General features: G+C 38.9%; 1 protein-coding gene across 4 annotated transcripts in view; it reads left to right on the top strand.

The window, feature by feature from the left end:
• Pip5k1b (phosphatidylinositol-4-phosphate 5-kinase type 1 beta) overlaps positions 1-27,638 on the top strand; it is a 226,747-nt gene that overhangs the window by 73,331 nt on the left and 125,778 nt on the right. For 3 of the 4 annotated variants that reach the window (XM_090329680.1, XM_090329681.1, XM_090329683.1), the window contains 2 exons: positions 20,838-20,914; positions 24,971-25,039. In XM_090329680.1, the coding sequence (XP_090185806.1) occupies positions 24,971-25,039 (69 nt within the window). In that variant the 5' untranslated portion in view covers positions 20,838-20,914. The remainder of the gene's footprint in view (positions 1-20,837; positions 20,915-24,970; positions 25,040-27,638) is intronic. The other variant, XM_090329679.1, reaches the window with a different exon arrangement.

Genomic DNA, 27,638 nt, shown 5'->3' with positions numbered 1-27,638 from the left:
CTTGTTTTTCTTTTTTAACTGTTTACTTCTTTTTTTTTTTCTGAGCATACCAAAAATCTATTCATTCTAGCCTAGGAGGCTTTGAGGAATCTGGCCCTCCTTGTCCCTTCCTCCCCTTGTTTTTTATACTCCACTCTCCCTGGCTAGCTTTTTTCCTCTTTAAACACATCATGTTTCCTCCTGTTCTAGGTCTTACTAGATTCTTTTCCTTAAAAGTAGGAAACTTGTATCTATCTACACTTATTCTTTTATCTTTTAAGGATAAGTTTTAAATTAGCTATATCTCTAAAAGTTTATACTGTGGTATTATAACTTCGATCTTTATCCTTAGCTCATGTAAAAATTATCTTTTAAAAAGTATTTTAAGGTGTTAATTCTGTTAATTTATACAATGTGCAAAAGCCTGAGATAACATTTAGTTAAAGTGCAGTTTGTCATATATAATAAAATTTTCTGGTATAATTTCTTCTATTATGTTTGTTTAAAAACAGTGAAAAGGAAGAAGTAACTAATGGTTATCAAAGGTATGGATGCCAGAACCTTTAAAGATACTTAAAAGATTGATTGTAATCAACAGTACCTTGTATTAGGTTACTTTCCAGTGATCTGCAAGAGATCACTTGAGATACTTGGTAGACAAAGCCAAGACTCAGGAAGAAAAATAAGACTTATTTTATTATGTTATAGTTGTGTTCCTAGACTGACAGAATAAGTTTGAAGATTGAAGAGAGATGGAAGCAGACAATGAGACAAGGAAAATGATATAATCTATAATTCCAGGATAGTGTCAAAAAAGAGAAGAATTGGCCTTGGGGGAAAAAGTATTAAGAAAGCATTTTTTTGTTTTGTTGTTTCTTTTGTTTCCTTCTAAAACTAGGACAGTGAAAGAGTTAAGCAAAGACATCTGCAAATGTAGAATTGATTTTCTTTTGCAGGAGTTTAAGGGCATAGAGGAAAATACCCAGAAGTGAAACCTATATCTGATAGCTTCTGTTTCCCAGCTATTTCAGAATCTAGGATATTTGCAGGTGGGGATAGAGTGACCATAGAAGCTTGAATGAAATAATTGTTTTATTTTGCTTTGAAAATGTAAGGGTTGCCTTGTATTCAGATATAAGCACAGAGGAAATCAGTTCACTAGGCTTGGGAATTAGTTAAGTGAGTGCTAGGTAAAGTCTGAAGGATTATGCTAAAATAGTATGACTGATGTCCAAGCAATAAAGATGGAGAAATAAGCAGAGGGTAGTACACTAGCCCTATTTTTCAAGGTTTAAATGCAAACTGAAGTACTGAGAGAATCTGGTCTCACTGTAATGTTTGCTCATATTTTTCACGGCTGATTTTGTTTAGTTAGAGAATCATTAATCTCGACTTCCACTTCATTGATTAGAAATGTGTTTCCTATTGGTCACAACAGAACCTTTATATAAATAATCAAGTACTTGCTGTGCATCAGGCAATGGTCTAGGCTAACCATACATGTTTATTTTTGTCTTTATCATCTGAAGTAACACGGAGATTGAGAAGGTAGTTAGCCCAGGATTCCAGAACTGGGAGACAGGCAGTGAATTGTAGTGGTGAAGACCACAGTCTGCAGAACCAGGTGCTTCTGGTGATGATGAAATGGGTCACACTGTACATGATACATGAAAAGCAGTGCTCAACGGTTTCACCAGCTGTCATTGTGGTGATGGCGATGCTTCTCATTTGGCTTGTACTTGTTAAAGAATTTTGTCTTCATCATTCTCGATGATGAAACTCATCCCTTCACACTCAGGAACAGGAAACACTGTCCTTCCAGACAATCTTTCTTTCATCAGGTGCATGGGATTTTTCTGTTTTGCTTCCTTTTTGTTGGTTTTGTGAGATTTTTGTTAATTTTCTTTTTTGCAGAAAAACCCATGTTGGTCTAGAACTCCCTGTGAAACCCAGGCTAGCCTTGAATTCATAACTCTCCTGCTTCAGATGCTCCAATTTTAGAATTATGGGCATTTACCTTTTCTCATCGAAAGTGTTCTTGTTCTTTTTTTGAACAATTTCATTCTTTTTTAAAGTATATTTTATTACTTTTTATTGGTTGTACAAAGAAATTACCATTTAACAAATATATTTATAATTACCATGCACCTTGATTGATGTCACCCCTTTCATCATTCGGTGTGTGATTTTTGATCCATTGCTAATGACTGCTACTTGCTTCTGGATTTTAGAAACATGAACAGTGTCTAGCCTACTTCCTTATAAAATAAAGCTTTGGTCACTTGTCCGCCTAGATATTCAGAGAATTATAGTTCCTTCAAAATTGTTTGACCTTATCAGAAGTGAGAAATGGTCATGTGCTTTATCAATAATAATCACTAATTATTGTCAAAGCACTGGGAAGACTGAGGCAGAGGATTATGAGTTTGAATCTAGTCTAGGCTACCAGAAAGTTCCAGGCCAGTCTTAGTGTCTCAAAAACAAAAGGAAAAGTCCCCCACCTCAACAAAGTATCAATTTTACCCAACCTGCTTTTGTTGAAAAATCCCCCCCTCTCTCTTACACACACACACACACACACACACACACACACACACACCTATCTGCCTTTTTTTTTTTTTTTTTTTTTTTTTTTTGCCGTCATGGGGCTGTAACTCAGGGCTTGAGCACTGTCCTTGGGCATTCTCGAGGCTAGAATTCTACCACTTGAGCCACAGCAACACTTCTGGGTTTTTCTATGTATGTGGTACCAAGGAATCGAACCTGGGTCTTCTTGCATGCTAGGCAAGCACTCTACCACTAGGCCAAACTCCAGAACCATTTATCAGCCTTTTATATATATAGCAATATGTGGGTTTCAACTCAGAGCCTTGCATACTCTGTCAGCCTTCTTTTGTCCAGAGTTGGCACTCAACCACTGGAGCCATGCTGTTAGAGGTTTTCTCCTTTTATCTCTGTTTTCTTAAATAGGTTGGCTGAGTTGTACAAACATCTGAAATACATGTATGCAAGTGCACACACAGGTAACAGGTACTATTGACCTTTATATAAAGTGCTTGGATTTTTCACTAACTTCAGATTCCAAGTGGGGACAGATATGTGCTTCTTCTACTCAGGATCACTTTGTGCCTGGCTTTTAATTTCTCCTTTTGGAATTTCCAGAATAAATACTGGAGGAGATGTGGAAATTACTCATTAACACATTCTAAGGCAGCATGGTTGAAACAAAAAGAGAACCTACTTGCTTTTCCTCACCTGCAAAAGTTCAGTTCTATGGCAAGCCAGGATTATTTTTGATTCTTTTCCAAGTGCCTCCAGTGATCCCCAAACCAAACTAAACTTCAGGGCTTGGCTAGCAAGACACTTCTCAAAGAGGACAATTGAGAAAGATCTTTTGTGCCTTGTGAGGCAAAGTGGTTGTTTCAAAGTGGTTGTCTGAGGTAATCATGCCTGCAATCCTTTCCCCTTGCTTTAAGGACAAAGAAAGATTTCACTGTTTCCAGGCCAGAAGGATTGCCGGAACTCTTATGTGACAAGTTGCTATTCAGTGCTGGTATCTTTGGGAAAGAAAACTATGAGCTGTTGGGGAGGGAGTGAGAGTGAGAGGATGATGGGAGGATCAGGTATTTATTTTGGCATTTGGACCGTCCTCAGAGTGACATTGTGAGCTTCCCTATGAGCAGTGGTGACACCAGCATGCTGTCTGGGACCTTTATTTGTTCTCTGTTTCACTTCAGATTGGATTGAGAGTTGAATCCAGACAGGTTTAAGCACTATATGCATCTTAATCTTCTCTTCTTTGACAATTAATAATGAAAGTGGTAATGACTGTCAGGATACTTGGAGTTAAAAACTCCAATTGTAAAAACTCTTATCTTACCAATTTGTTTCGTGTTGCTGAATTAAAATTTGATAGATAGATAGATATTCTCATGGCCTCATTTACTACATTACTTACTACAGATGTTTCTGAAGTGCTAATCTGAATGTGCAGCTTTAATAACTATCACTTAAGTAAGATTTTTGAGAGAAAGATCTCTCCACCTCTGCAGATCCCCTGATCCCCTTAATTCCAAGGCTATAACACTAAACTTCTATGATTCATATTCCCATATATTGTCTATGATTTCAGAAAAATTCTGTCTTCTACAGTTTTGGGGTTTTTTTTATTTTATTGCCTGGGTAATCTATAAGTATGCTTCCTTCCTTCTTCCACTTTTCCTATTAACCTCTTTACTAATCTAACTGTAAAAACTTCAGTCAAAAGTGCTCTATCCGCTGGTTCCCTGCTTTTCCAAATATTTTCTTTGGTGATCTTCTTGTACCCAGGGCTTCCCTGTGTTAAAACCATTAACAGGCTGGTTTTTATATGTATAGTTTCTTGTCTCTGCCTGATGTAAAAACGAGGACTTTTACTTCTACCTTTAGCCTATTATAGTTACCCAAATTTATATTGAGTAGATGAACCAGTGGATGGTTGAATGGCACACATTGTTTTGATTTTGTCTTGGGTTTTTAGTTTTGCAATATTCATGATGAGATTTTACTTCTTCCAAGGACAAGGAAAGTAAATTGATTAACAAACATTGAGCATTTATTCTGGTGCATGCTGTTTTATTTTATTTTATTTTTGAGAAAGGAATGCAGTAAGATTCTTAGTGGATCAAGTCACCTGGCTGAGTTCTTTAGAGTTTGCTAAGAGACTAGAAATTCGTTCATTAGGCAATTTTGATTTGAAAACCTATTATTTTCCTCTGCTGGCTAGTCTCTTAGGATGCATTAGTATACAAAACAAAGACTCCTGGATTGTAACAAAAATTTTATATTCTGAGAGGGTGGATGATGGGCCCGTGTGCGTGTGCGCGCGTGTGTGTGTGTGTGTGTGTGTGTGTGTGTGTGTGTGTGTGTGCATGCCCATGGTAAGGGAGAAAAGAGCCTAGACCAGAAAGGCTTTAGGAAAGTGGTCAGATGGGAAGTGTTGCAGACACATCTTAGGATCCTATGTGCCATCAAAACACACTGGCTTGGAATATGAGAGCCATTTGAAGGCTTGACTACAAGAGTGACAAGAATTGTCTACTTTTTAAAGGGAATACTCTTGCTAGATTGAGGGGCAGGGTAAACACTGGAGGAATAATTAGGAGGCTCTCCAACAATCCAGATAGGAGTTAATGGTCTGTTCGGATGAGGATGGTTACAGTGGAGGTGGAAGAAATGGTGAAATTCTAGTTATATTTTGAAAGGAGAACTGACTGTTTTCCTGGCAGATTTAACATAAGAAAGAGTAGTAAAGACAATTCAAGATTTTGTGTCTGCACAACAAAGAATTGGAGTTGACATATACTAAGAAATGGCATAAGGTAGGTTTGGGGTGGATTTGGGGGGAGGGACGAGGGAGTACTGGTGCTATGGAGGTGAATGGCACTCTTAGCCACATTTTAGATATATGAGGTATGCTTAGATGTTCTGAGTGGATGTAAAATCAGCAGATAACCTGAGTTCAGGAAAGGGCTGCAAGGGCAATACATAGTTGTGCCTTGTGGATCTACATCTGTGTGTAGATGAATTTCAGGTCAAGAGTTGATGAGATCACTAAAATGTTAGTATTCACAGAGAAGAGGAAAATCTAAACATTAGGAGCACCTTGTGACATTAAAATAAATCAGAAAAAGAAGTAGAAGAAGCAACCAGAAAGGTAAGAAATCAAAGAAACATGGTGCAGCCATGGAAGAATGAAGTGATCTAGTGAGTTAGCTGTGTCTGATCTGACAAATGAAAAGACTGATCACAGAGCATGGCAATTAATAGCATGAGAGTTTCAGACCCATTTCATGGGAATCATAGCAGTGGAGAGAAGTGGGGATTCCAAGAAGATAGAATGATCAGAATCAGAAGCAGCTAGATGGCTGGAGTAAGACATGGACCTTCTTCCAGATCATGGAGATTAAAGAGCGGCTAAAGGAAAAAGTTGCTTCATGCCTCTTTTTATTAGAAAATGGTTATTAAGCATTTCACAATGCATATTCCTTTATAGATTATTATCATTGGGGAAAAATGTCAAACATCAATAACAGTTCCTGCCACCATTTTTGGCATTTTGTAAGGAAAAAAAAAACCTGGATGTTAGTTTTTACTTCAAATGTGAGTAAGCTGTTCAATAAAAGAGCTCACTGATTGGCTTCCTTCATAAATTTGTCTAGTTCATTTTATTCCCTTGTCACCTATTTTTCTTCATGGTTTTTTTTCCCACTTATAAATTGAAAACTTCATTCCACACCCATGACACAATTATTTCTGTAAGTTTGGCCCAGTTTCTTAACCTAGAGATATTTTCTTCTTTGGGAGATGCTGTGAATTTTTTAAAAAGTAGTTCATTGTCCTTTCCAGTTTTATTTAGAGGAAGATTTTTTTTCTCTTTGTTCCTTTTCAAAATAATTGCTGAAGGCTGGAAAAAGAGAGAACCAGTAATGACAGAAAAGAAAGATTTTTGTTTCCTTTTTGAATTACTAGGAATTTATTCAAATCATAAGATATTGTCAGATTCCTTCTTTGGGGGCTGTTTCATTTTTTCTGATCCTTTATAGAAGAGGATTTAAGAATATCCAAACCACATTGGTACCCAGGGGTGCCAGATGCCTGCTTTTGGAATCATTGATCTCTCCTGAAGCTACATTTGTGTCTTGCAGACTTCAGGCAAATATTGTCTACTCCTTGAAGCATTCGCTGATTCTTCTGACTCTAGGTATTATTAGTGGTTTTCCTCCTAATCACTTTGCTGTCGATTGCCTGTACCCTTTACTGTAAGTATGTGTGTATATGTATACATATGTGTGTGCGCATGTATATGTGTGTTAGTTAAAAGAGCTCAGCCTCTACAGACTGGTAGAACCGCATTCCATACCTACCCCTTTCCTACTTCCCTGCTTCATGATTTTAGGCAAATAAACTCACTTTTGTGTCCCTCGGATTGCTCACTTATAAGAGGAAAAGAAGTAAGAATTAAAAGGGAGAATATAATTTTGAAAACAGGATCAAATTCAGAAAAATGGAAGCTTAAGAGGATGGACTAATGTGTATGTGTACATACCTGTGTGTGCTTTGTATGTGGGTATGTATAGTGGAATAATCCCCTATCTTTACAACAGATTTCCTGAAAGACAGGAACAGTGGTTTATTCTACCAATTCCTATCTGTAGAAAGAACTCGGTGCACATTTGTGAATGATGATAAATAGTGCTGATTCTTATAGCTTGCTAAAGCTGGACTCCTCTGGGTCAGTACATTGCCTTTTGCCTCTACCCCATTGAGTGTGGGATGTTAGCTCAGGTCTCTGCCATGTATATGTCTTCATGTAGTTTGCCTGTTGCAAGTGTGTTAGCTTTAGGAAGACTTCCAGGCTAAAATTCACTATTCCTAGTCTAGGGAAATATCTCTGATAGTATATGCTACCTTTGAATTTTTCTCTCATGAAAATTACCAGGTTTCCCCTTCATTTATTATGTATTATGTGCCAGTGGCTCAGACCTGTAATCCTAGATATTTAAGAGACTGTGATTGTTGGGATTGTGGTTCAAGGCTGATCTGGCCAGAAAAAGTTGCTGAGACTCCTTCTCAATGAAGAGCTAGACCTAGTGGGACATGCCTATTATTTTGCCTGCCAGGAAGCCTAACAAAAGCTGATCATGCCTAGATGTATAACTAGGAAGAAAGTGAGACCTTTCCTCAAAAATAATAAGCAAGCTGGATGCTGGTGACTCACATCTGTAATCCTAGCTACTTAGTAGCTACTTAGGAGCACTGAGGATTGCAGTTCGAAGCCATTTTTGACAGAGAAGTTGGTAGGACTCTTATCTCTAGTTCAGAGTCCAGCAAAAAAGCAGGAAATAGAGCTGTGACTCAAGTGGTAGAACACTAGCCTTGCAAAAAAAATCTCAGAGACAATGCCCAGAATGCTCTCTCTCTTTCTCACATACACAAGCATGTGATAATAATAATAATAATAATAATAATAATAATAATAATAATGTCAGCCTGGAAGCATGGCTCAGTGATGAGATCCTGTATAACCAGTATATAACCAGTGTGAAGTACCTCAAGAAAAAAAAAACAATGCTCATGTGATTTTTTTTTCTTGCCAGTCCTGGGGCTTGAGCTCAGGGCCTGGGCACTGCCCTTGGACACTTTTTGCTAAAGTGCTCTGCCACTTGAGCTACAGTGCCACTTCCACTACTAGAGTTCATCAAGACTTGTAATGGCAAAATATCCATGCAAGTTGTTTGAGACAATAGTATTTTAGAGAACTGGAGGAGCTGTGCTTCAATAACAAGCAGTTGTGGCTACAGTATGTTCAAACAGTCATGCTGCCATGAGGACATACTGCTTCCAGGCAATAACGAACTTGTCAGTTGATCTTACTTTATTTAAAGGAAATATAAACCATGCCATAAATGCCTATTATTAACATTAATATTGCTTGAATAGTATTTTAACAGGCTTTCAGGGGTTTGTTGTTTTGCCAATTATGATGTTCTAAACAATTATGATGATCTAAAACAAACTTTTAAAGACCATAAACATTTTATGGATTTGCCAATATGAAACAACTGACATGTTCATTTTGGTTCAATTTAATTTATTCCTAAAATATTCCTTTCCAAGTCCATTTGAGTGATTTATTTGATAGTAGTGTTTGGAGATCTTGATGACTAAAGAAATATGTTGTTCTCTGACAGTAATATGTATTTTAGTTACTTTCTTGAGTCTAAGACAGGCTTTTCCAAAGTTGGGACAATCTAGAGGGTTTTGATGATGAAAATGACACTCTCCAATCAGAGTGATCTACATTTCAGGGTATTAAGGCTACTAAAAAGTCAATTGTTATTATTTTGTGCCATTTCAGTAAAGAAAGTTTAGAGCTTAGGGGTCATGGGCCTAGGATGAGAAGTGAAAGGCCAGGGTTATATCTCTATACCATAGGCCTAAGATCACTACAATTTCTATATTTCATAGAATTTGAAACAAATGCTCAGGGAATATGTTCTGTATACTTGGTACTGTACTTGTGCTTGATATCTCTTATGGAAATACGTATATTTCCACAGGAACCCATAGGAAGGGAATATAAAGATGTTTATAGAGGAAGCAACTCTAAACAGGTTTTAAGTGAACTCCAGTTTCCCAGGAAGATAAAAGGGACACAGGTTTCATCTGCTGTATGTGAAGAACAAAGTTTGTTTTAGAAAACTCTAGAAAATAAAATTTTAAATCTTTATTCTAAAAGTAAGGGTTATATAGGTCAAATTTTTTCACTTTTCAAAAGAACTCAATTGTTTATTCTTCATTAGGAAAATATTAAACCATTTGATCCTGAAGATTAGATGAGGTCGATGTGACTTAATATGATGTTCTTGTAATTACTGTCTCAATGACATAGTGTTTTTCCTGAATTAGATTTGATTGCTTAGAGAGATGACTGCAGATTCACAAAGAAATGATAAAACAATAGACAATATGTAGTTCCAGCAATCTACTAAAATGTTATACTCTTAGTAAGACTTCAATCTATGATTTTAAAAAAAATCATTGTGTACATCTGTGGTCTTCAAACGGGAAAAGTCTGAGACTATATACATCTTGAGATTGATGGGAGAAAGGATACAAAGGTTTAGACTATCTAAATAGATATGCTTGCTGTAAGAAAGCCATAATGCTCTTATTTAAATACTTTCCACATTAAATAAGGCATGCAACAATATGATTATATTATTGCCATGATTTTTTTAATTAATGAATTTGAATCCATGATACTTTTACTTTTAATTCCCTGTGGAATTCCATGTCATAATCCATTAGAGACCATATTTGAATTCTACTTCTTCAAAGTGTAATGATTCTTTATTTGTTTTGAGCTTATTTTGCAAGGAAGGATTTGTTTGTAAAGTTAAAAGGCCTATAACTAAGGAGGTTTGGAGAGTGATAATTAAGGTGCATATCTAATTTGGTTATAAAAATTGTTTGTTAAGTAAACCTTTTCTGAGAAGCTTTTTATGAGCCAGACGTAGAGCTTAACAGTTTTTGTTTCTAATAGACATGTCAAGCCCTTGACTTAGCAGAATTTACATTATAGAAACTAGAAATAGCAACAAGAAAGGAAAATAAACCTGTCAATTATAATAAATGTTAGGAAGGAAATACGGAAGGGAGTGAGAACTTAACCATGGAGTAGTACCTGAATTGGTACCTGATTTGATAAGATTGGCAGAGATGAAGCAGGGGCAGAGAAAGCATTAGTTGAAGTAGCAGGTGAAGGCAAGCCATTAACATAGGAGTCCTGATGGTGAGGAGTTTGGATTTGATTCTAAAGAAGCAGGAAGGCATTCAAGATTCCATGTAATCTACTTACCTGAAGGGATTCCTTCCTAGAATTATATACCTGAATGGATTCTCTTTTTTAGAATTATATACCTGAATGGATTCTCTTTTTTAGAATTATATACCTGAATGGATTCTCTTTTTTTAGCTCGTTCTTGCCACACAGAGACTGGAAGCAATAACAATATCCAATTGAGAAGTTTAGGTACAACAAAGCAAACAGTCAACAAAGCGAAAGAGCAGAATGATAAAACAGTATTGACTCATTATATAGCTGATAAAGGATGAATGTCAAAATATATAAGGAAATCCTCCAACTCTGTATCAAAAGGAAACAAAGCACAGATATTTCTCCAAAGAAACTTACAAAAACCTGCCGTTCTCATGTTCATTACTCAGAGGAACTCCATGAAAATAGTGATACTGAAGCAGGTGGAACGAGAGACTGGAGGGTAGCAGATGCTACATTTGGGCCAGCAAGAGAAGAAAAAGCCCCACAACTTATGAGATATGGGCCTGCATGTTTGTTCTTCCATGCGCCCTTAAAATGTTAGGATGAATCTTTCCTTAGACTGCAGTGTTTGAAGTAGTTTTCCAGCATCTAGCATAGGGCCTATACACACAGTGTTTGTTAACTGAATGAATTGTGCAGTACCTCACTGTTTGACTGTAGAGACAAATGAGGTTCAGCCTGGACTATAGTTTCTGTAAACCCTACCAGCTAGTTGCTTCTTACTAATTTAACGGTGGACTCATTCCACACCACACCATCAAAGGTGTCTGTAACAGCAAAGCTTTACTATGGCATTACACTTTGTGCAGTGTTCCTTGAAAGATATGGTGGGGGGGGGTGGGGCATGGATGTTGATTTCCAACCATACTTACAGTTGCTGAATTCTGTGTTGCTGGTGGTAGAAGGAGGGTTTTTTTTGTAGTACATGAAATATGCTCAGAAGAGATGACTCCCCATTTTTCTACAGAGATGTACTTTGCTCACTCAGAGAAGGTGCTTGGAAAACTTATTCAGACAGAGATGTCTTAAGCTTCTTGAGATTAGATAAGAATGATATAAATGGGTTCTCCTCACGCACAGTTCCAAATTCTCCATGACCCTTATGTGGTTGGGAGCAAAGGGAGTACATTTGTAAGTGGTAGAGCCATGACTGCCCCATATGTGGAACTTCTTACAGGCCATGCATGACTTATTCTAGCATCAAGGCCTCTGTCAGTTAGCACCTGCTACAGCCATATAGGTGGACTGGCCTGGCCCATAGGTATTATAAAGTGTTGCTTGGTTTTCAGACCACCCCTGCTTGCCTTCTACCAAAACGATGCTGTGCCAGGCGACAAGGCTGTAGTCCTGGTAGGTCTGGTGAAAAGTCCCAAGGAGATCTCCACAAGGAAACAAGCCTGGGCATGAGAGAACTTAAAAATTCTTAGGGGACTTAAGCAGTATTAACACTTGGGAAAGGGGCACATTTTTTTGTTGTTTTGAAATAATAATCTCCTAGATAACTACCCCTTCCTGCAGAGTTGGAGGATGAAAAGCGCCACGCTGTCAAGCCAGATCATAGGGTGAAAAGTCTTCACATTTAGAATGGCTGCTACCCAGGGTCTGATTTTGCTCTGTGACTCATGCTGTGTTGAATTTGGATGGAATGGATGACGTGGGTTCTTCCCCAGGGCATTCTCAGCCAGTTTCAGCTTCTGGTGCCAGTCTGGAGTCAGCATGTGAGCATAGCACAGAAAATTCGACCAGGATGCCCTGCCAGTGAGCTAGCTAGCTATGGGCAACTCTGGATGAGGAAGTTGGTATTGGCCCTTAGATAAACATTCTGTGTTTATCCAATGTTTCTAGAATAGATATGAGTTGCACTTACAATCAGAGTTTATTGCAGTTGTTGTTTTGTATCTGTATGTGCTGGTACTGATGCTCCAAGGTGTTTTGCTGACTGATTGGAGATAAGAGTCTCTCAGATTCGTCTCTCCTGGCTGGCTTCAAGCCTCAATCGTCTGATCTCAGCCTCCTGAGAAGCTAGGATTACAGGTGGGAGCCACTGGCACCCACCATATATTTAAATTATTCTTTCAAAAGAATTTGTGTGAAGAAATTGGAGACTGAAACACGGAAAAGACAAATGAAAAACGAAGGGAGAAAAGAAGGGAGGGAGCAATAGAGTCTTGATTGATACCTTACTTTTTCATCTCTCTATGTCACTTTGTAAATAAAACATTTATCCATTTATCATCATAGAATAGAATAGGAAGGAAAAAGAAAACATCTCTTTTCGGTTCTGAAACATTAAGGAACTATAACTTCCTTTCTGTACTTGCAGATAGCTTTTTCTAATAACAAAAACAACAAAAACCCAGACATGCTTAAATACTCAATAAATACTTAACTTTGGTGCCAGGCATTATGATAAATAGACAAATAAATAGGTAGTAATGATAGTAATTGCTGTCATGTGGGTGACAGAGGAAAGAAAGAAATGTAATTGTTATAGCATTGTCAGTAAACTCCTGATAGAGATAGGTAGGCCCAGAGCACTTTGGGAGCACAAAAGAGAGACCCTGGCCCCACGGGGGCAGGAGGGGATTCATCAAAGGAAGTAATGACTGAACTCAGTCTTGAGGAACAAGGAACCAGAAGCTGGAGAAAGAGAATGCCGTATTTATTGTTAGCACTGAAGTGTTCACAAAGGCAGAGGGGAAGAGCCTGATGCATTCTGGGAATTGTAAGTCAATTCATGTAGGAGCACCTACACTAGAGCTGGGGAGCCAGGAATGAGTTTAAAAGGCCAGATCGTTAGAGGTCCTCTGAAGATTTTGAGATCTGCACTAAAGCAGTGGGAAGCCATGCTAGGATTTCAAAGGAGAATGGCATGGACCGATTTGCATTACAGAGAAATTCTCTTAGCAATGTCAATGGGCAGACTAATTAAGAGGCTGAACAATAATCTATACAAGGGATGATGAAGTCTCAATTAAGATAGTGGCAGGAAAAATGCAGAGAGGAAAAAAATGGAGTTAAAGAACATTACAGATATGGATCAGGAGGAATTTGAAGGCTAACACCCCCATCCAAGGGAGTTAAGGTAGAGCATGGATAGCCACTGGTTTGGACAACTGGATGGCTAGTGGTAATTTTCTCTGAATGTTGTGACAGATGCCAAGCTATCCTTGGAGCACATTGGATTCATCTTGTCTGTAAGACATATAGGATCCTTGAAAGCTACTGGGAGTGTAAATCTTAAGGTCAGGAAAAAGATCTGACTTTATGAGTTATTTGGAGTCGTCCCAAGTAGACTGCAGTTCAACTGTTGGTAATAAGGAAATTTTTCAGAGGAAGTGAGAAGAAAATGAATGCAGGGATCCTTAAGATCATGAATATTTTAGAGGCAGCTGAAGAAGAGAGAGCCTGCCACGGAAATGAGAAAAAGTAGCCTGAGAAATAGAGAGAAAGCCAGACATAAAGAAAAAGCTAAGTGTGAATGGCTCATGCCTGTAATCCCAGCTACTCAGGAGGCTGAGGTGTGAGAATTGTGTTTTGAACCCAGCCTGGAACTCCATGAGACTCTTATCTCCTTATATTGCCAGAAAACTGGAAATGAAGCTGTGGCTCAAAGTGGTAGACCTCTAATCTTGACCAAAATAAAAAGCTCACGGTTAGTGCCCAGACCCCAAGTTCAAGATCCATGACTGACAAACAAAACAGGGTATGGGAGAAGTGGGAAACTTCCTCCTGCCCTGTCAAGTCCACCCTCTGTGAACTGAAGGCAAGAATGCATGACAAGTAACAGAGATGCCCTGCTCAGTTGAGCTGGCCTCTTTAACACATCTCCCTTGATTTATACATTATTGCCAGAATGTCTGAGGACACCAGTTTGTTGTTTAAGTGGGTGACTCCCCCTCAAAAAAAATGAGGAAAGGGGATCTTAGTCAGATGACAATGTTGGTCATGGCAGATAATCACACGAAGAGGGACCCTTACTGGAGAAAGTCTGCTCTTTCATCAGTGCCACAGAGATTTGAAAGTTGATTGTGCATAGGTTGTTGTCTGTGACAACACTTGGGAAATGAATGCATATGAATTTGTAGGTTGGCATGTCATGGAAACAAAGGGACCCTCATCCCTTGGGACGGGACACAGAGATTACAGTAGAAGAGACTTAAAGAAATAAGGGAGGGGCCGGGAGTTTGGTCTAGTGGTAAAGTGCTTGCCTAGCATGCATGAAGACCTAGCTTCAATTCCTCAGTACCACATACATAGAAAAGCCAGAAGTAGTGCTGTGGCTCAAGTGGCAGAGTGCTAGCCTTGAGGAAAAAAGCCCAAGGACAATGATCAGGCCCTGAGTGCAAGCCCCAGGTCTGGCAAAAAAAAAAAAAAGAAAGAAAGAAAAGAAATAAGGGAACTCTTAAAATAGGCAGAGCTAGTAGAATGGTTAAGATCACCACTTTGAAACTGGATAGTGCCTTTCTATGTGGACTCCACCAGTGTGTCCTATGGGCACAATTTTAACCTATTGCCTCACTAGGCTCTGCAACTAAGTAATGCAGTTAATAACAGAGGTGGGGGGTGAGGTCGGGGAGGGAGGTGGAGAATTCAGTGAGTTAATCCACGATTAACTTACCAGAGGGTAGGGTGTGTGTGTGTGTGTTTTTAGCTGTCATTGTTATTAATAGAGCTGAGAGCCACCAGAGTCTGGAATCACCTGAAAACCTAAGTGGTTGTGTTAACTGGGGGCCTGAAATCTTGGCAGGAAGCCCTGCATTCCTCCAGGAAGTGCTCAGAGGAGAGAGGCTTTGGAGATTGGCAAATTAGGTCACAGAGAGGCTGCTGTAAGGACAGCAAACACTGAGAGCACGGGCAAGAGGCCATCTGGAACCTGTGTGCTGTGTGCAGGAAGGAGTCCTCTTGAGACTTGAGGGGAAGCATGTGAATCTGGGAGCTATGGGCACTGAGGCTGTTTGCCTCGAGTAGGGGGCAGAGTGGAAATCAAGCACCAGGGACTTTGAGAATGGCTGGAATTAATAAAGCTAAATGTCTGGAGCGTATACTGCATGCTGGGGATACAGAGGTGCCCTGCAAGAGGCCCTGTTCTGTCCCCTGCTATCAGATGACAATGATGAGGTGCAGAGATAGAGAAAGCCATCCTGCTGCTGGATGGCAGTATACACATAAAAGCTGGCATTGTGGCACCAGAGCCTGATCCCATCCACATGCCATCATTACCTGTCCTGTTAGGGTACAGCTGGCAGGGGGTGGGTACACATTGGGTTGGGGTTGGGGGACAGTGGAGGTTGGGACCATGCCTTTGCTGAATTGATGGCAGCTCATGAAGAACATGCTCCTGTCTTACATAACACTAAGAATCAGACTTCTTGTAAAGTGCTCCAGTGAATGGTAGATGTATAGCGAAGACATAGGATCTCTCCCAGTTTCTAGTCAGAGGAGCATTATCAAGCCGCAGAATTATTTGTGACTGCCTGCCTACCTGTCTGCCTGTCTGTCAACACAGAGCTTTCTCTTGGCATCTTGTCTGATTATATACTGCCAATGGTTTTCTTTGCAAGGTGGTGAGGGTAATTATGGGGCTTGAACATGGAGCCTGGGTACTGTTCCTGAGCTCTTTCACTCAAGGCCAGTGCTCTTACCACTTTGAGCCACAGCTCCACTTCTGGTTTTCTGGTGGTTGATTGGAAATAAGAGTTTCATAAACTTTCCTGCCTCGGCTGGCTGTGAACTTTGGCTCTCAGATCTGAGCTACTCCTTGTCTCTACTGTTACCACGTGGGACTCCTTTGTTCCCATCACCAGATGGACCTGACTCCCACCACTACTGTGGGGTCTTCGAGCTATATGCTGTAATCCAGTCTTCCATTGCATCTTGTCTACCCGCTAGCAATTATGTTTTTAAATTGGACTGGCTTCAGCTGGGTGCTGGTTGCTGATGCCTGTAATCCTAGCTACTCAGGAGACTGAGATCTAAAGATGTCAGTTCAAATCCAACCCTAGACAGGATTATTAACAGGTTATCTCTAGTTAACCACTAAAAAGCAGTGGAGCTTTGACTCAAGTGGTAGAATGCCAGCCTTGAGCTCAGAGACTATACCCAGGCCTTGAGTTCAAGCATGTGTACACACACACACACACACACACACACACACACACACACACACACACACACACACACAGGCTTTCTGCAGGTGTCCTATAACTTGTATCTGTGACTGCCTACCAAATCTGCCCAGCCTGTAGCTGATTATTATTCCTTCCACTTGATTAAGCCCTCTTGGTTCAGGATAATTTTCTCCTCTTACTGGACATTCTCCTGCCCCTTCCATCCTCTGACAGCTCCTCTCTCCACTCTGACATATCAACCACCCTCAGGATTGCCCACCTCACTTATCACCTCCCTTGATTCCCTTCCTTCTCTTTTCAGTCTTGATTCTTCAGTTCTATCCTTGGTTCACTGAAAGAAGCTCCCTTCCCAGCATGCACACAGCCAAGCACATGTCAAATGCTTGAGGAATTTAATATAGAGCGATGAATAGCTGACGGATAATCTCTTGGCCTTTGGTATTTTTTTTTGGCTTTCCGATTTCTATTGCATTTTTTAGAATTTTTCATATAAGCCATCTGACTGTGGTGACTGAATACTTGTTAGAAGCAAAGCCAAGTAAAAGCATTAGCTACTAATCCTATTAAAGACCTTCCCATTATTGCTTGGACTTGTGTTTTAGCTTCTAATTTGTGTGCCTTGACAACAGGGAATATATTATTCATTGTTGGAGATTCTAAAGTACCTCATATAAAAGAGTCCTGGACTATAGGAGCTAATGAACACCCTTCTGCTTGAAGTATATGTTTTATGTGGTCATTTTAATATGGTTTTCCCTCTAATTTGATATTTGTTTTTGTAATCACTCTTATTGCTTGTTGCTATTTAAACTTAAGGTTTTTTTTCCCCAGGAAGGCATTTAATTGCCCAGGAAGCTATTTAATTTTTTCTCTCTCTCTTGAGCAACATGTTTCCTTTGTCCCTAGCAGCGTCTTCCATGCTAAGAAACTCTTCTATATTCTTTCAAACCCACACAGCAAAGAAGGCCCTGACCCAGAGTTTTTTAGGGGTAACCTGTCAGCTGTCCTTTGAGTTCTAGCCCAAGAGGAGATTTGTGTTGCTTTGGTTTCCTGAAAAATGGTGAAATAGTTCCACCACATACTCTGCAGAGTGCTGCAGAAGCAAAGTCCAATAGGTTGGATTGATTATTGCTGAGACCATTTCTCTACCAGTCATAACTGGCTTCATTGCATATGGCTTATAAAATTATGGTAATAATTGAATACTTCTGGGAGGGGAAGGATGAAAGGAAGTAGCTTGGAAATAAAGTGTGACATAATATAAGGAATGACATATGAGAAGGTAAGCCATACAAGAAAAATACAATTTTGTGAAGTCTACTGGAATCCAGATGTCCCCTACCACTGGAGAAGAGACTGTTAAGAGTTATGCGTAGCTGAGATATCTGACTACTGAGAATCTGTATGACTAGCTCATAGGTATCTGGGAAAATGCTTTTCCTTAAATGTTAGATCTTCTTGGGTCCATTTCCCACATGCCTGCAATGATATCGACCGTCCTGACCTTTCCCCTACAATCTCTGGCACTGCCACAAAACCCACACAAACACCTTAGGTCTCTGCATATTCAGGAGGAAAATTAAGTCAAGAGAAAAATCGGGCAATAATAGTACTTTGAGGAAAGGCTAAGCAGCCGGCCTCATGACTGTTTTCATCAGCAGCTTTCTTCTGTCCAGTGTTTGCCAAGGAGGCTGGGTTTGAAAAGGCTTATGAATTCTTTTAGCATAACCTTTGTTGGGGAAATGAACGACAAGTGGTTCATTTATGCTGAGCCTTTTGTCATCAGCATTTATAGCTATTCTGTTTATTCTCTTTGTGGAAGCCATTCTGAGGACTGATGAATGTACTTTATGAGAGAATATAAGAACCCTGCCATTTGTTTTGATTGTGCTCCATTTGGATTCAAAGTGAGCAGGTGCCATCATTTGAAATTGGTTTTGGCAGTGGTTTGGTTATATAAATACTGGATGAATGGACGGAAACTTTATTTAAATTGTTTTTATCAGTACAAATAGGAGAGCTTTCCATGGCATGTAAGAGACTTCCCATGGTTCTATATTTATAGCTCCTAAACATACAAATGTGTAACACACCATATGTCTGAACATATGTATGTGTAAGTGGCCTCCAGTATGCAAATACATAATAGGCAGTTTATTTGCATTTCCTTGAGAGTTTAGGCAGATATCTTTTGTAAAAAGAAAATCTGAGACTATGATTTCCTAATATAACTGAGTTATTTCCTAGTCTGAAAAAACCAAAACCAAAACCAAAATCTTAACTTTGGAAACTATGACAAGGGTTGTTTTCCAGTTTGATTTAGATTTACTCCTTAGAAAGTGACCCTATAAATTTTAAAACCTATGGGTTTTTTCTTCATTTTTTACTGTTATGAGTTTCCAAAGCCCATTGAAGAATACTGTCCTCAGCGCCTGGCTGTCCAGTATCTTTGTCATAAGACAAAGATGGCATGTATAGTGCATGGGAATGCTATGTGGTGACAGAGGTCAAAATTGAAATGATACAACTCTAAGCCAAGGGACGCCAAGAATGATGGGCTCCACTGGAAGCTTGTGGGGAGAAGAAAGGATCTCACCCTGGTATCCTGATTTGGGACTAGTACCTTCTGGAACTGTGAGAAAATAGTGTGTTGTTTTAACCCTTGTACTTCATGCTGCTTTGTCAGAGAAACTCAGGAAAACTAATAAAAGCACAGAAAGTAGTACAAGGTCAAACTCCTGTGCAGGATGGAGTCTCGTAGCCTGGGCTGCCTCTGTGGGGGAAGAATGCTGCCCGGTCATTGAAAGCGATTGCCTCAAGAAGCCCATGGCTTCCTGCTAACTATGGTGGTGTGTGCCTATAATCCCACCACTTGGATCTCATCAGTGAGGCAGGAGAATCACATATTGAAGACTAGCCTGGACTATGTAGAAAAACCCTGTCTCCAAATAAAATAGTGTGCCTAAACAAACACACAGGGGAGTTTCAAAAACTATACAATGAACTGTGCACATTGGTTGTCTCTGGGAGGAGCTAGGATAGGACCTGATTCATTTTACTTTATACCTCTCTGCATTTTGAACCATTGATTGTTGTAAGACACTGACGGCTCACACCTGTAATTCTAGCTATTCGAGGGTCTGACATCTGAGGATAATGGTTGAAAGCCAGACTAGGTAGGAAAGACTGTGAGACTTTATTTTTCCAATTAACTACCAAAAATAAATCAGAAGTTCTGCTGTGGCTCAAGTGGTAAAACACCACCCTTGAAGAGAAAAGGCTAAGGGACAGTGCCAGGCCCTGAGTTCAAGCACCAGTACCAACACACACACACACACACACACATTGATTACTAGCAAGACATTGTTATACATGCCAGTAATCACAACTACTCAGGAGGTTGAGGCAGGAGGATTTTGAGTTTGAGGTCCGCCCAGACAAGTTTGTGGGTCCTTGCTTCAAAATAAAAAGATTTGAAGATGTAGCAGAACCCTGGTCTGACACCTGTGGCTTCAGTCCCCAATGCCAAAAAAAAAATGTGAAAAGTTGATTTCAATAGCATCTTTTCTAAATAAAACATAGCCGATGAGATTTATCAAACCATTCTTTCAAGCTGTATCATTTAAGCATCTGAAGAAAAATACAGTTGGCAGGGACAATACTGAAATTCTGTCCACACTTAAAGAGAACTCTCTTCTCTGAACACCCATGGAAAAAGTGTGCTTCCGGACTCTCAGTCCAATAATACCTATGGTTCGTTTGACCAACTATTTTTCTCTTATCTTCTGGACATTGAATATCTAGCAGCTGATGTGTCTTTCTTTGCTATGGAAACTGGGGATGTCAAAGTCAAACTAGAGATACAGTTTATTCCACATCATATCAGATCAGGTGGCTTTCCTTCCAAACATGAACCACACTACTGGAATCATCTTGTTGCTTATCTTTTGCTCTCCCTGACTCACATCTCTTTCTTTAAATTTCAACTGCTTGCTGGGAGCTGGTGACTCATTCCTGTAATCCTAGCTACTCCAAGAGGCTGAGATTTGAGGATCATGATTTGAAGCCAGCCCAAGCAGGAAAGTCCAGAAGACTCTTTTCTCCCATTACACACCAAGAATCTAGAAGCGATTCTGTGGCTCACAGTGGTAAAGCACTAGCTTTGGGCAAAAGAGCTCAAGGACAATGCCCAGGTCTGAGTTCAAGCCCCATGACCAACAAAAACAAAAGCAAAAAAATTTAACTGCTTATATTGTATGTATCTCTATATCGACCTCTGATTCTTTGGGGGATATGAAGCGGGGATATGAATAAATATTGACTAGTGATTTCTATATTAACAGGAAAGAAAACAATTTCCATAATGAATAGACTTCCCACTAGTACCAACAACAGATGACTTGCCATTTCCTTGACAAAGGTAAGGAAATAAATCCTATATTTTTAATTGAGTCTGACTGGCATGGCATAAGCCTTTGCTTGTTCATTGTATGTTTATTTACAAATATGCTAAATAAAATATGTATCTAGTTCATGACCTTTAACATTGACATTACCAAATTTAAAGCAAACCTCAAGCAACACAAATGAGCATTTAGTGAAGGAAGAAAACTCAAGAGGTGTGGTCTCTGCCATTAATTACTATCTGCAGATACAATTTTTAATAGAATGATTCCTTCTTTTTTGAATGCATACTTAAAGAATATAGAAAAATATTAGCAGTGAAAAACCTAATGCTTATCATCTGTACATTTGAGAATGTCTTGCCACCTTTCCATCTCTTTCATGACATGAATGGAGAAATGTGGGATTTGAGCTCTTGTTACCTTGGTTTCCACATCAAATCATTGGTTTATTGTAAATGATGAAGTATAATTGGCATGAAGTATGCCAAGTCTAAGAACAACTAGTAGCCACCATACCGTGTAACCAGTTTCCTAGTTTCTCCCCGAGGAGTTCACGTCTCTTCTACCTGATGTGCCTGATTCATATTGTGTGACCTGAGTCCAACATGACTCTAATGAAGGCAAAACAAATACTTCGAATCCTAGTGACAATCACTCCCTCTTTATCACCATCTGTTTTGTTTTGTTGCCAGTCCTGGGCCTTGAACTCAGGGCCTGAGCACTGTTCTTGGACTTTTTCAAAGCTAGAGCTCTACCACTTAAGCCACAGTATCACTTCTGGCTTTTTTCTATATATGTGGTATCTGGGAATCTAACCTGGCACTCTACCACTAAGACAAACTCCCAGCCCCTTGGAAAGGATTGATTTTTTTTTTTAATGAAAGAGAAAAAAAATTTTTTTGTTTTAGTTCTGTGTTTTCTTTTTATTGTTGGGATAATGCGAAGAGGGATTACAGTTACATTCGTCAGGTAGTAGGTACATTACTTCTCACACGTGTTTTTGCTCTTGTGTTTTTGTCCCCATTTCCCCCCACCCACCCCTCCCAATCATCTTGTTTCCCCCCAATCCCTTTCCTATTTCAATAAACATATATACAGTATACCAAGTAACAAAGTCAGATGCAGTAACAATATGAAATTAACCATAAGGGCAAAAAAAGAAGAGAAATAACAGTACATTAAGAACAACAATCACACAAGATAAAGCTCTTGTTTCCATATCCTAGTTTAGTCTCATCTTAAATGACATTATGTACCTAGGTTTTGAGCTATTGTAATCCTCTGCTAGGAGAGAAGGATTGATTTTTTTTTAAATTAGAAGTTTGCCCATTTTTCTGCTCCTTTTCCCCACTAGAAAGTCAGGTGTGATTTTCAAAGTAATAATAGATAGTTTGAGACCCTCTCATCATCTGCTTTTCCTTCATGCCATTTGATCAATTTCTCACTAAGGTCCTTTTCAAGCATACTTTCAGAGGCCCTCTGGAAGTACTTCCATTTTAAAAATCAGTAGTGCATTAGAGATGATGCCTGAGGTAGCATTTTTTCAGGAAGGCCTCCATGTGCTTGGCTCTATTGAACAGAAAGATGGCTTTTTACTCTAGGCTGATATTATAAAGCCTCTTAATTTTCTTAGAATTGTATTCAGAACCTACCAAATGGTATTTCAAGATGAGTAAAAAAATCAGTTCTTCGTTAAGCAAATTAAACTACACTGGGAAGCATTGGTTTATGGACCAGCAGTCTTTTAGGGCTTTCCCATTCTAATATGGACAAGTTAAATGGACCCAAAGAAAGATGGAAAATGAAGAAGGGATAAGGGTGGTCTAATTGGCAACTAGTAATAGACATGATAAGATGAGTTTGTATGATCCATGCGTCTATTTTCCTGAATGGCTTTGGTCATATCAGGCTGATGACATTGGGACGAAGCCAATTATTCAGCTCCAGTGAGAGAAATGACCTTCTGTGATATAGAAAATATTGCATTTAGTAAAAGCCTAAGATTTATAGATGTGCTTCAAAGACTTGTAATAAAGTCAGAATTTCTATCCCTACAATTTAAAATAAGACCTTTCAGCAAGATGATTTCCTGATTATATACTTACCCTTTCTCAATCACAGACTTAATTAGCTTTGAAATTTCAGATGAAATTAAATATGAAAGTCTTAGTGAATAGTTATAGAAATACCTCTGTCTGTGGGGGGTAGGGAGGGAGGGTAATGGGTACCAAGACATGTGAAAGGGTATCAATGTATGTGAATTAATGCACCTTCTATCTGGTAAATATCATGTAACCCTGTTATTAATTACAATAAAAAATATATTAAAAAAAGAAATACCTCTGTCTCTCAATGAGAATAGTATTTTTTCTAAAAGCATTGGGAAAAGATATAAAATACTCAATAGTTTTAGGATATAAAGGTGTTAAACTTCTCTGTGCCATAGCTATAAAAATAAATGAAAAGACATACAGCATGGGAAAACAGTAATACTATGCTTAGCAATTGACTAATAACCTTAAAATTTAAAAATATTCACAAAAGCATTAATAATAACCATTATTGGCTTGAAAAACCAATAACTAACTAAGATCCAAATAGATGGATGGAAAAAACACTGAAACTCAAAATAAGAGATTCACAGACCTTAAAATGATGCAGAAACAATGTTGCCCTTCACTAGTCATTTTCAAGGTACAGATTTAAATCAGGGAGGCTTCCTTTTACCTGTCAACTTAGCAGATAATCTAAAATGGTAACAGCCATGGCAAAGTGTGTGATTAACCAAGGTGATGCCTGTGAATGTATATAGTCTAACAAAGAAATGTAGCAGTATACAGTAAAAGCTGAACAATATAACTTGGTAATTCCAGAATCTAGTTCACACACACACACACACACACACACACACACACACACACACACACACACCTCAACCTGGAAAAAGATGCAAGCTCAGAATAATTATTTGTATTATTTGCAGAAACAAATCCTTGCACTGCCTGAACTATCCTTCAATTTCAACATTATCATCTATAGTATTGAACATAAGGTGCAGATTCAGGTGCTGCTGTACTTAGCAATAAAGTAATTTTTCTTACCATGAGATTTTTTTTTGTCAGTCCTGGGGCTTGAATTCAGTGCCTAAAGCACCGTCCTTCAGCTTTTTCAAGGCTAGTGCTCTACCACTTGAGCCACAGCCCCACTTGTGGCTTTTTCTGTGTTTGTAGTACTGAGGAACTGAACTCAGGGCTTAATGCATGCTAGTAAGCACTCTCCGATAGGCCATACTCCCAGCTTCTTACCATGAGATTTGTATCATTCAATATGAAAATTCCATAAAAGCGATGTTCATTGAAAAATACCAACCATGATGACATTATAATATTTTACATAAAAATGCACAGAACAAAAGGTAGAACCATGAATGTTAGAAATGTGAATAGTGAAGTTGCTTAAAGGAAGTAGAATTGAGAGTGCTTTTTTCTGGTTCATATTTTCATATTTTCCAGATGATAATTTGTAGGAAAAACTTCTATACATGGTATGGGTTTGGGGATCTGTAGCATCTTACTTCAAGCTTTACAGAGTTCAGTATTCGACCAAAACAATGTAGAAGTATGGTTTGAGAAAGATGAGGAGCACTGATTTCAGGTTTTTTTGTTTTGTTTTGTTTGTCAGTCCTGGGGCTTGGAGTCGGGGCCTGGGTGCTATCCCTGAGCTCTTCAGCTCAAGGCTACCACCCTACCCCTGGAGCCACAGCCCTACTTCCCATTTTCTAGTGATTAATTGGAGATAAGAGTCTCACAGTCTTTAGTGCCCAAGCTGGTTTTGAACCTCTATCCTTAGATCTCAGCCTTCTGAATAGCTAGGATTACAGGCATGAGCCACTGTACCCAGCGACCGATTTCATTTTTAATATCCTGACATTTTTTTCCTTTTATAGAAATAACAGCAGTAACTGCAAGGAAAAAAACTTGAAAATGCATTCTTGAGTTAACAATAGTCTTAATATGTAGTTTTTTTTCAGTTGGAGTTTGCACTCAGATGGGAATATTTTTCTCTTCTAGATGTCGTCGGCTGCTGAAAATGGGGATGCAGCAATTGCCAAACAACATGAAGAGAAAACCTACAAAAAGGTGAGTGTCTTATTTCTTTCTTCACCTCAGAAAATGGAGCTCTTTTCTAATGGCTCATCTCCTTCCAGAGGAGCTTGCCTTCTTGTTGCTACTATATCTGCTAGGCCAAGACACAATGACTTGAGTGACATAAGTACGTTATCAATTGTTCTAAAGGCCAGAAGTCTGACAGGGCTCTAACTAGTGTCTATAGATCTACATCCCTTCTGGAAAAATCAGAGAATCCAGCTGCTAGAGGTGATCCACATTCTCCCTATCATGGTTCCCTCTCAGTTCAAAGCCTGCTATGGCCAGGGAGCTCTTTCTCAGACTGTATTCTTTTGACACGCCAAAGGACCTGAAGATAGCATTATGCCCCCTTGATTACCCAGGGTCATTTCTTTTTCTTACAGTCAAGAGGTCAGGAACCTTACTGCCCCCTGCCACCTTCATTGCTCATTGGCATATAATGTAACATCTTCATAGATCTCAAGGATTAGGAATAAGAGATTTGAATGTTGAAAGTTTAGTCTATCTTGGCTGGGAATTTGGCCTAGTGGTTAAAGTGCTTGCCTAGCATGCACAAAGACCCGGGTTCAATTCCTTGGTACCACATATATAGAAAAAGCCGGAAGTGGTGCTGAGGCTCAAGTGGTAGAGCTCTAGCCTTGAGAAAGTCCAAGGACAGTGCTCAGGCCCTGAACTCAAGCTCAGGACTGGCAAAAAAAAAAAAAAAAAAAAAAAAAAAAGTTAGTCTATCTTAAATGTTCTTTTCCCCTTTTATTCTTGATGGAAATCTAGTCTGATGTTTGTTCCTTTTTTTTTTCTTTCATAAAACACTTGAATCATATGACCTGACCGCATATTCAGGTCAGGGGACTGAGACATTTCCATTTCCTCTTCAGTCTTTATGTAAGAGAATATTTCCTTTTTGAGGGGCGGCCATTTCTCTACCTGCCTAATGATCGTGATGTATATATACATTATTGAAAGGCCATGGTTATTTGAAGACAAGACCCTTCCTATTCCTAAGAAGAAGGCTCTGAAGGTGGTACGGTGATCTCTGTCCAATGCAGGAATTCTTATACTACTTTCTATCAAAATTTTGAGCATTTTCTACCTTGGGATTTTTTTTTTGCCAGTCCTGGCTTGAGCTCAGAGCCTGGACACTGTCCTTGGACTTTCTTAAGACTAGAGCTCTACCACTTGAGCCTCACCACCACTTCTGGCTTTTTTTCTATGTATGTGGTACCAAGGAATCTAACCCAGGTCTTCGTGCATGCTAGGCAAGCATTCTACCACTAGGCCAAAATCTGGGCCCCTATCTTGGGATTTTAAATGGACTTTTTGGATTTTAAATGAACTTGAAGTCTAAAATGCTCATTCTTTTTTTTTGAAGCTTTTCCAATTTTATGTCTCACTAATTTCATACAGATCTCTTTCCTTTGAAATAAATTCATACACCATATCTTTCCTTTGATAAATTTCATACAGTATATCTTTCCTTTGAGATAAATTCTCGACTCCTACACAACCAGCTAATGTTCCATACCAATATTATAGATAGATTATGTCCCCAAATCTCACTACTCCTGATTAAATATTGACTGTACATATTTTAAAACTACTTGCCCCATGCAGGAAGAGATTTGAGTGCTGAAGATTTATTATATCCTAAATTTCCTTTTTACCTTTTCTTCTTGATGAATGGCTAGTCAGATGTTTGTTCTTTTTTTTTTGTTTTGTTTTTTTCACAAATCACTTTAATCGTATGATCTGACCACATATTCAAGCCACAGTACTCACATGAAGCATTTCCTGTTTGGTCTTTATGTGAGAAAAAAAAATGTCCTTTTTTCCCATGGCATGTCTTTTATCTGATGTTTTCACTTAGCCACAAATGAGAAATACAAAAAAAGAGGTCATCATCTATAATGACAATGCGATTAGAGAAAAGAACGCAGAAACATTACACTATTCTTTATAAAATCTGTATATCTGGAGCCAGTCACTGGGGCCTATGTAGCTGTCATCCCAGCTGATCATGGTTTGAAGCCAGCCTTAACAGCTAAATCAGAGACTCTTGCTTGCAGTTAACCAGCAAAAAACAGTAAGTAGAGCTATAGCTCAAATGGTAGAGCACCAGCCTTAAGCAAAAATGCTAAGGAACAGTGCCCAGGCCCCAAGCTCAAGGCCAAGAACCCACACACACAGTGTGTATACCTGGCAAAAGGTAATGATGCATTGTTATTTTTAGTCACAGATGGAAAGTAAACTAAAGTTTATCTCATTTGCCTAAGACTATGAATTTGATCAATGCAGAGGAACCTTTACACTGACTGGACAGCCTGTCCTAGCTTCAGGTCAGTCTCAGATTAGCATCGAAGTGGACTGAGCTCTTGATTTATTCTGACCTACAAAAGCTCCTTTATGATGCCTTCATAATAGGAAACACATGATCCTGACATCTTGGCATTTTCTGAATGTGTCCTGCCCCAGAAGGCAGATGATCAATAAAATGGCATTTATAAGCTATAATGCAGTCATTCATAATAGGAAATGTGATTAATGTGACATCTTGATGAACTTATTCTGTAACTTCTAGGATTCTACCATTAAT

The sequence above is a fragment of the Megascapheus bottae genome, chromosome 3 (assembly GCF_031878675.1).
Source record: "Megascapheus bottae isolate mThoBot1 chromosome 3, mThoBot2.hap1, whole genome shotgun sequence".
NCBI lineage: Eukaryota > Metazoa > Chordata > Mammalia > Rodentia > Geomyidae > Megascapheus > Megascapheus bottae.
Note: the sequence above shows the minus strand (reverse complement) of the source record. Positions and strands in the feature narration are given on the sequence as shown.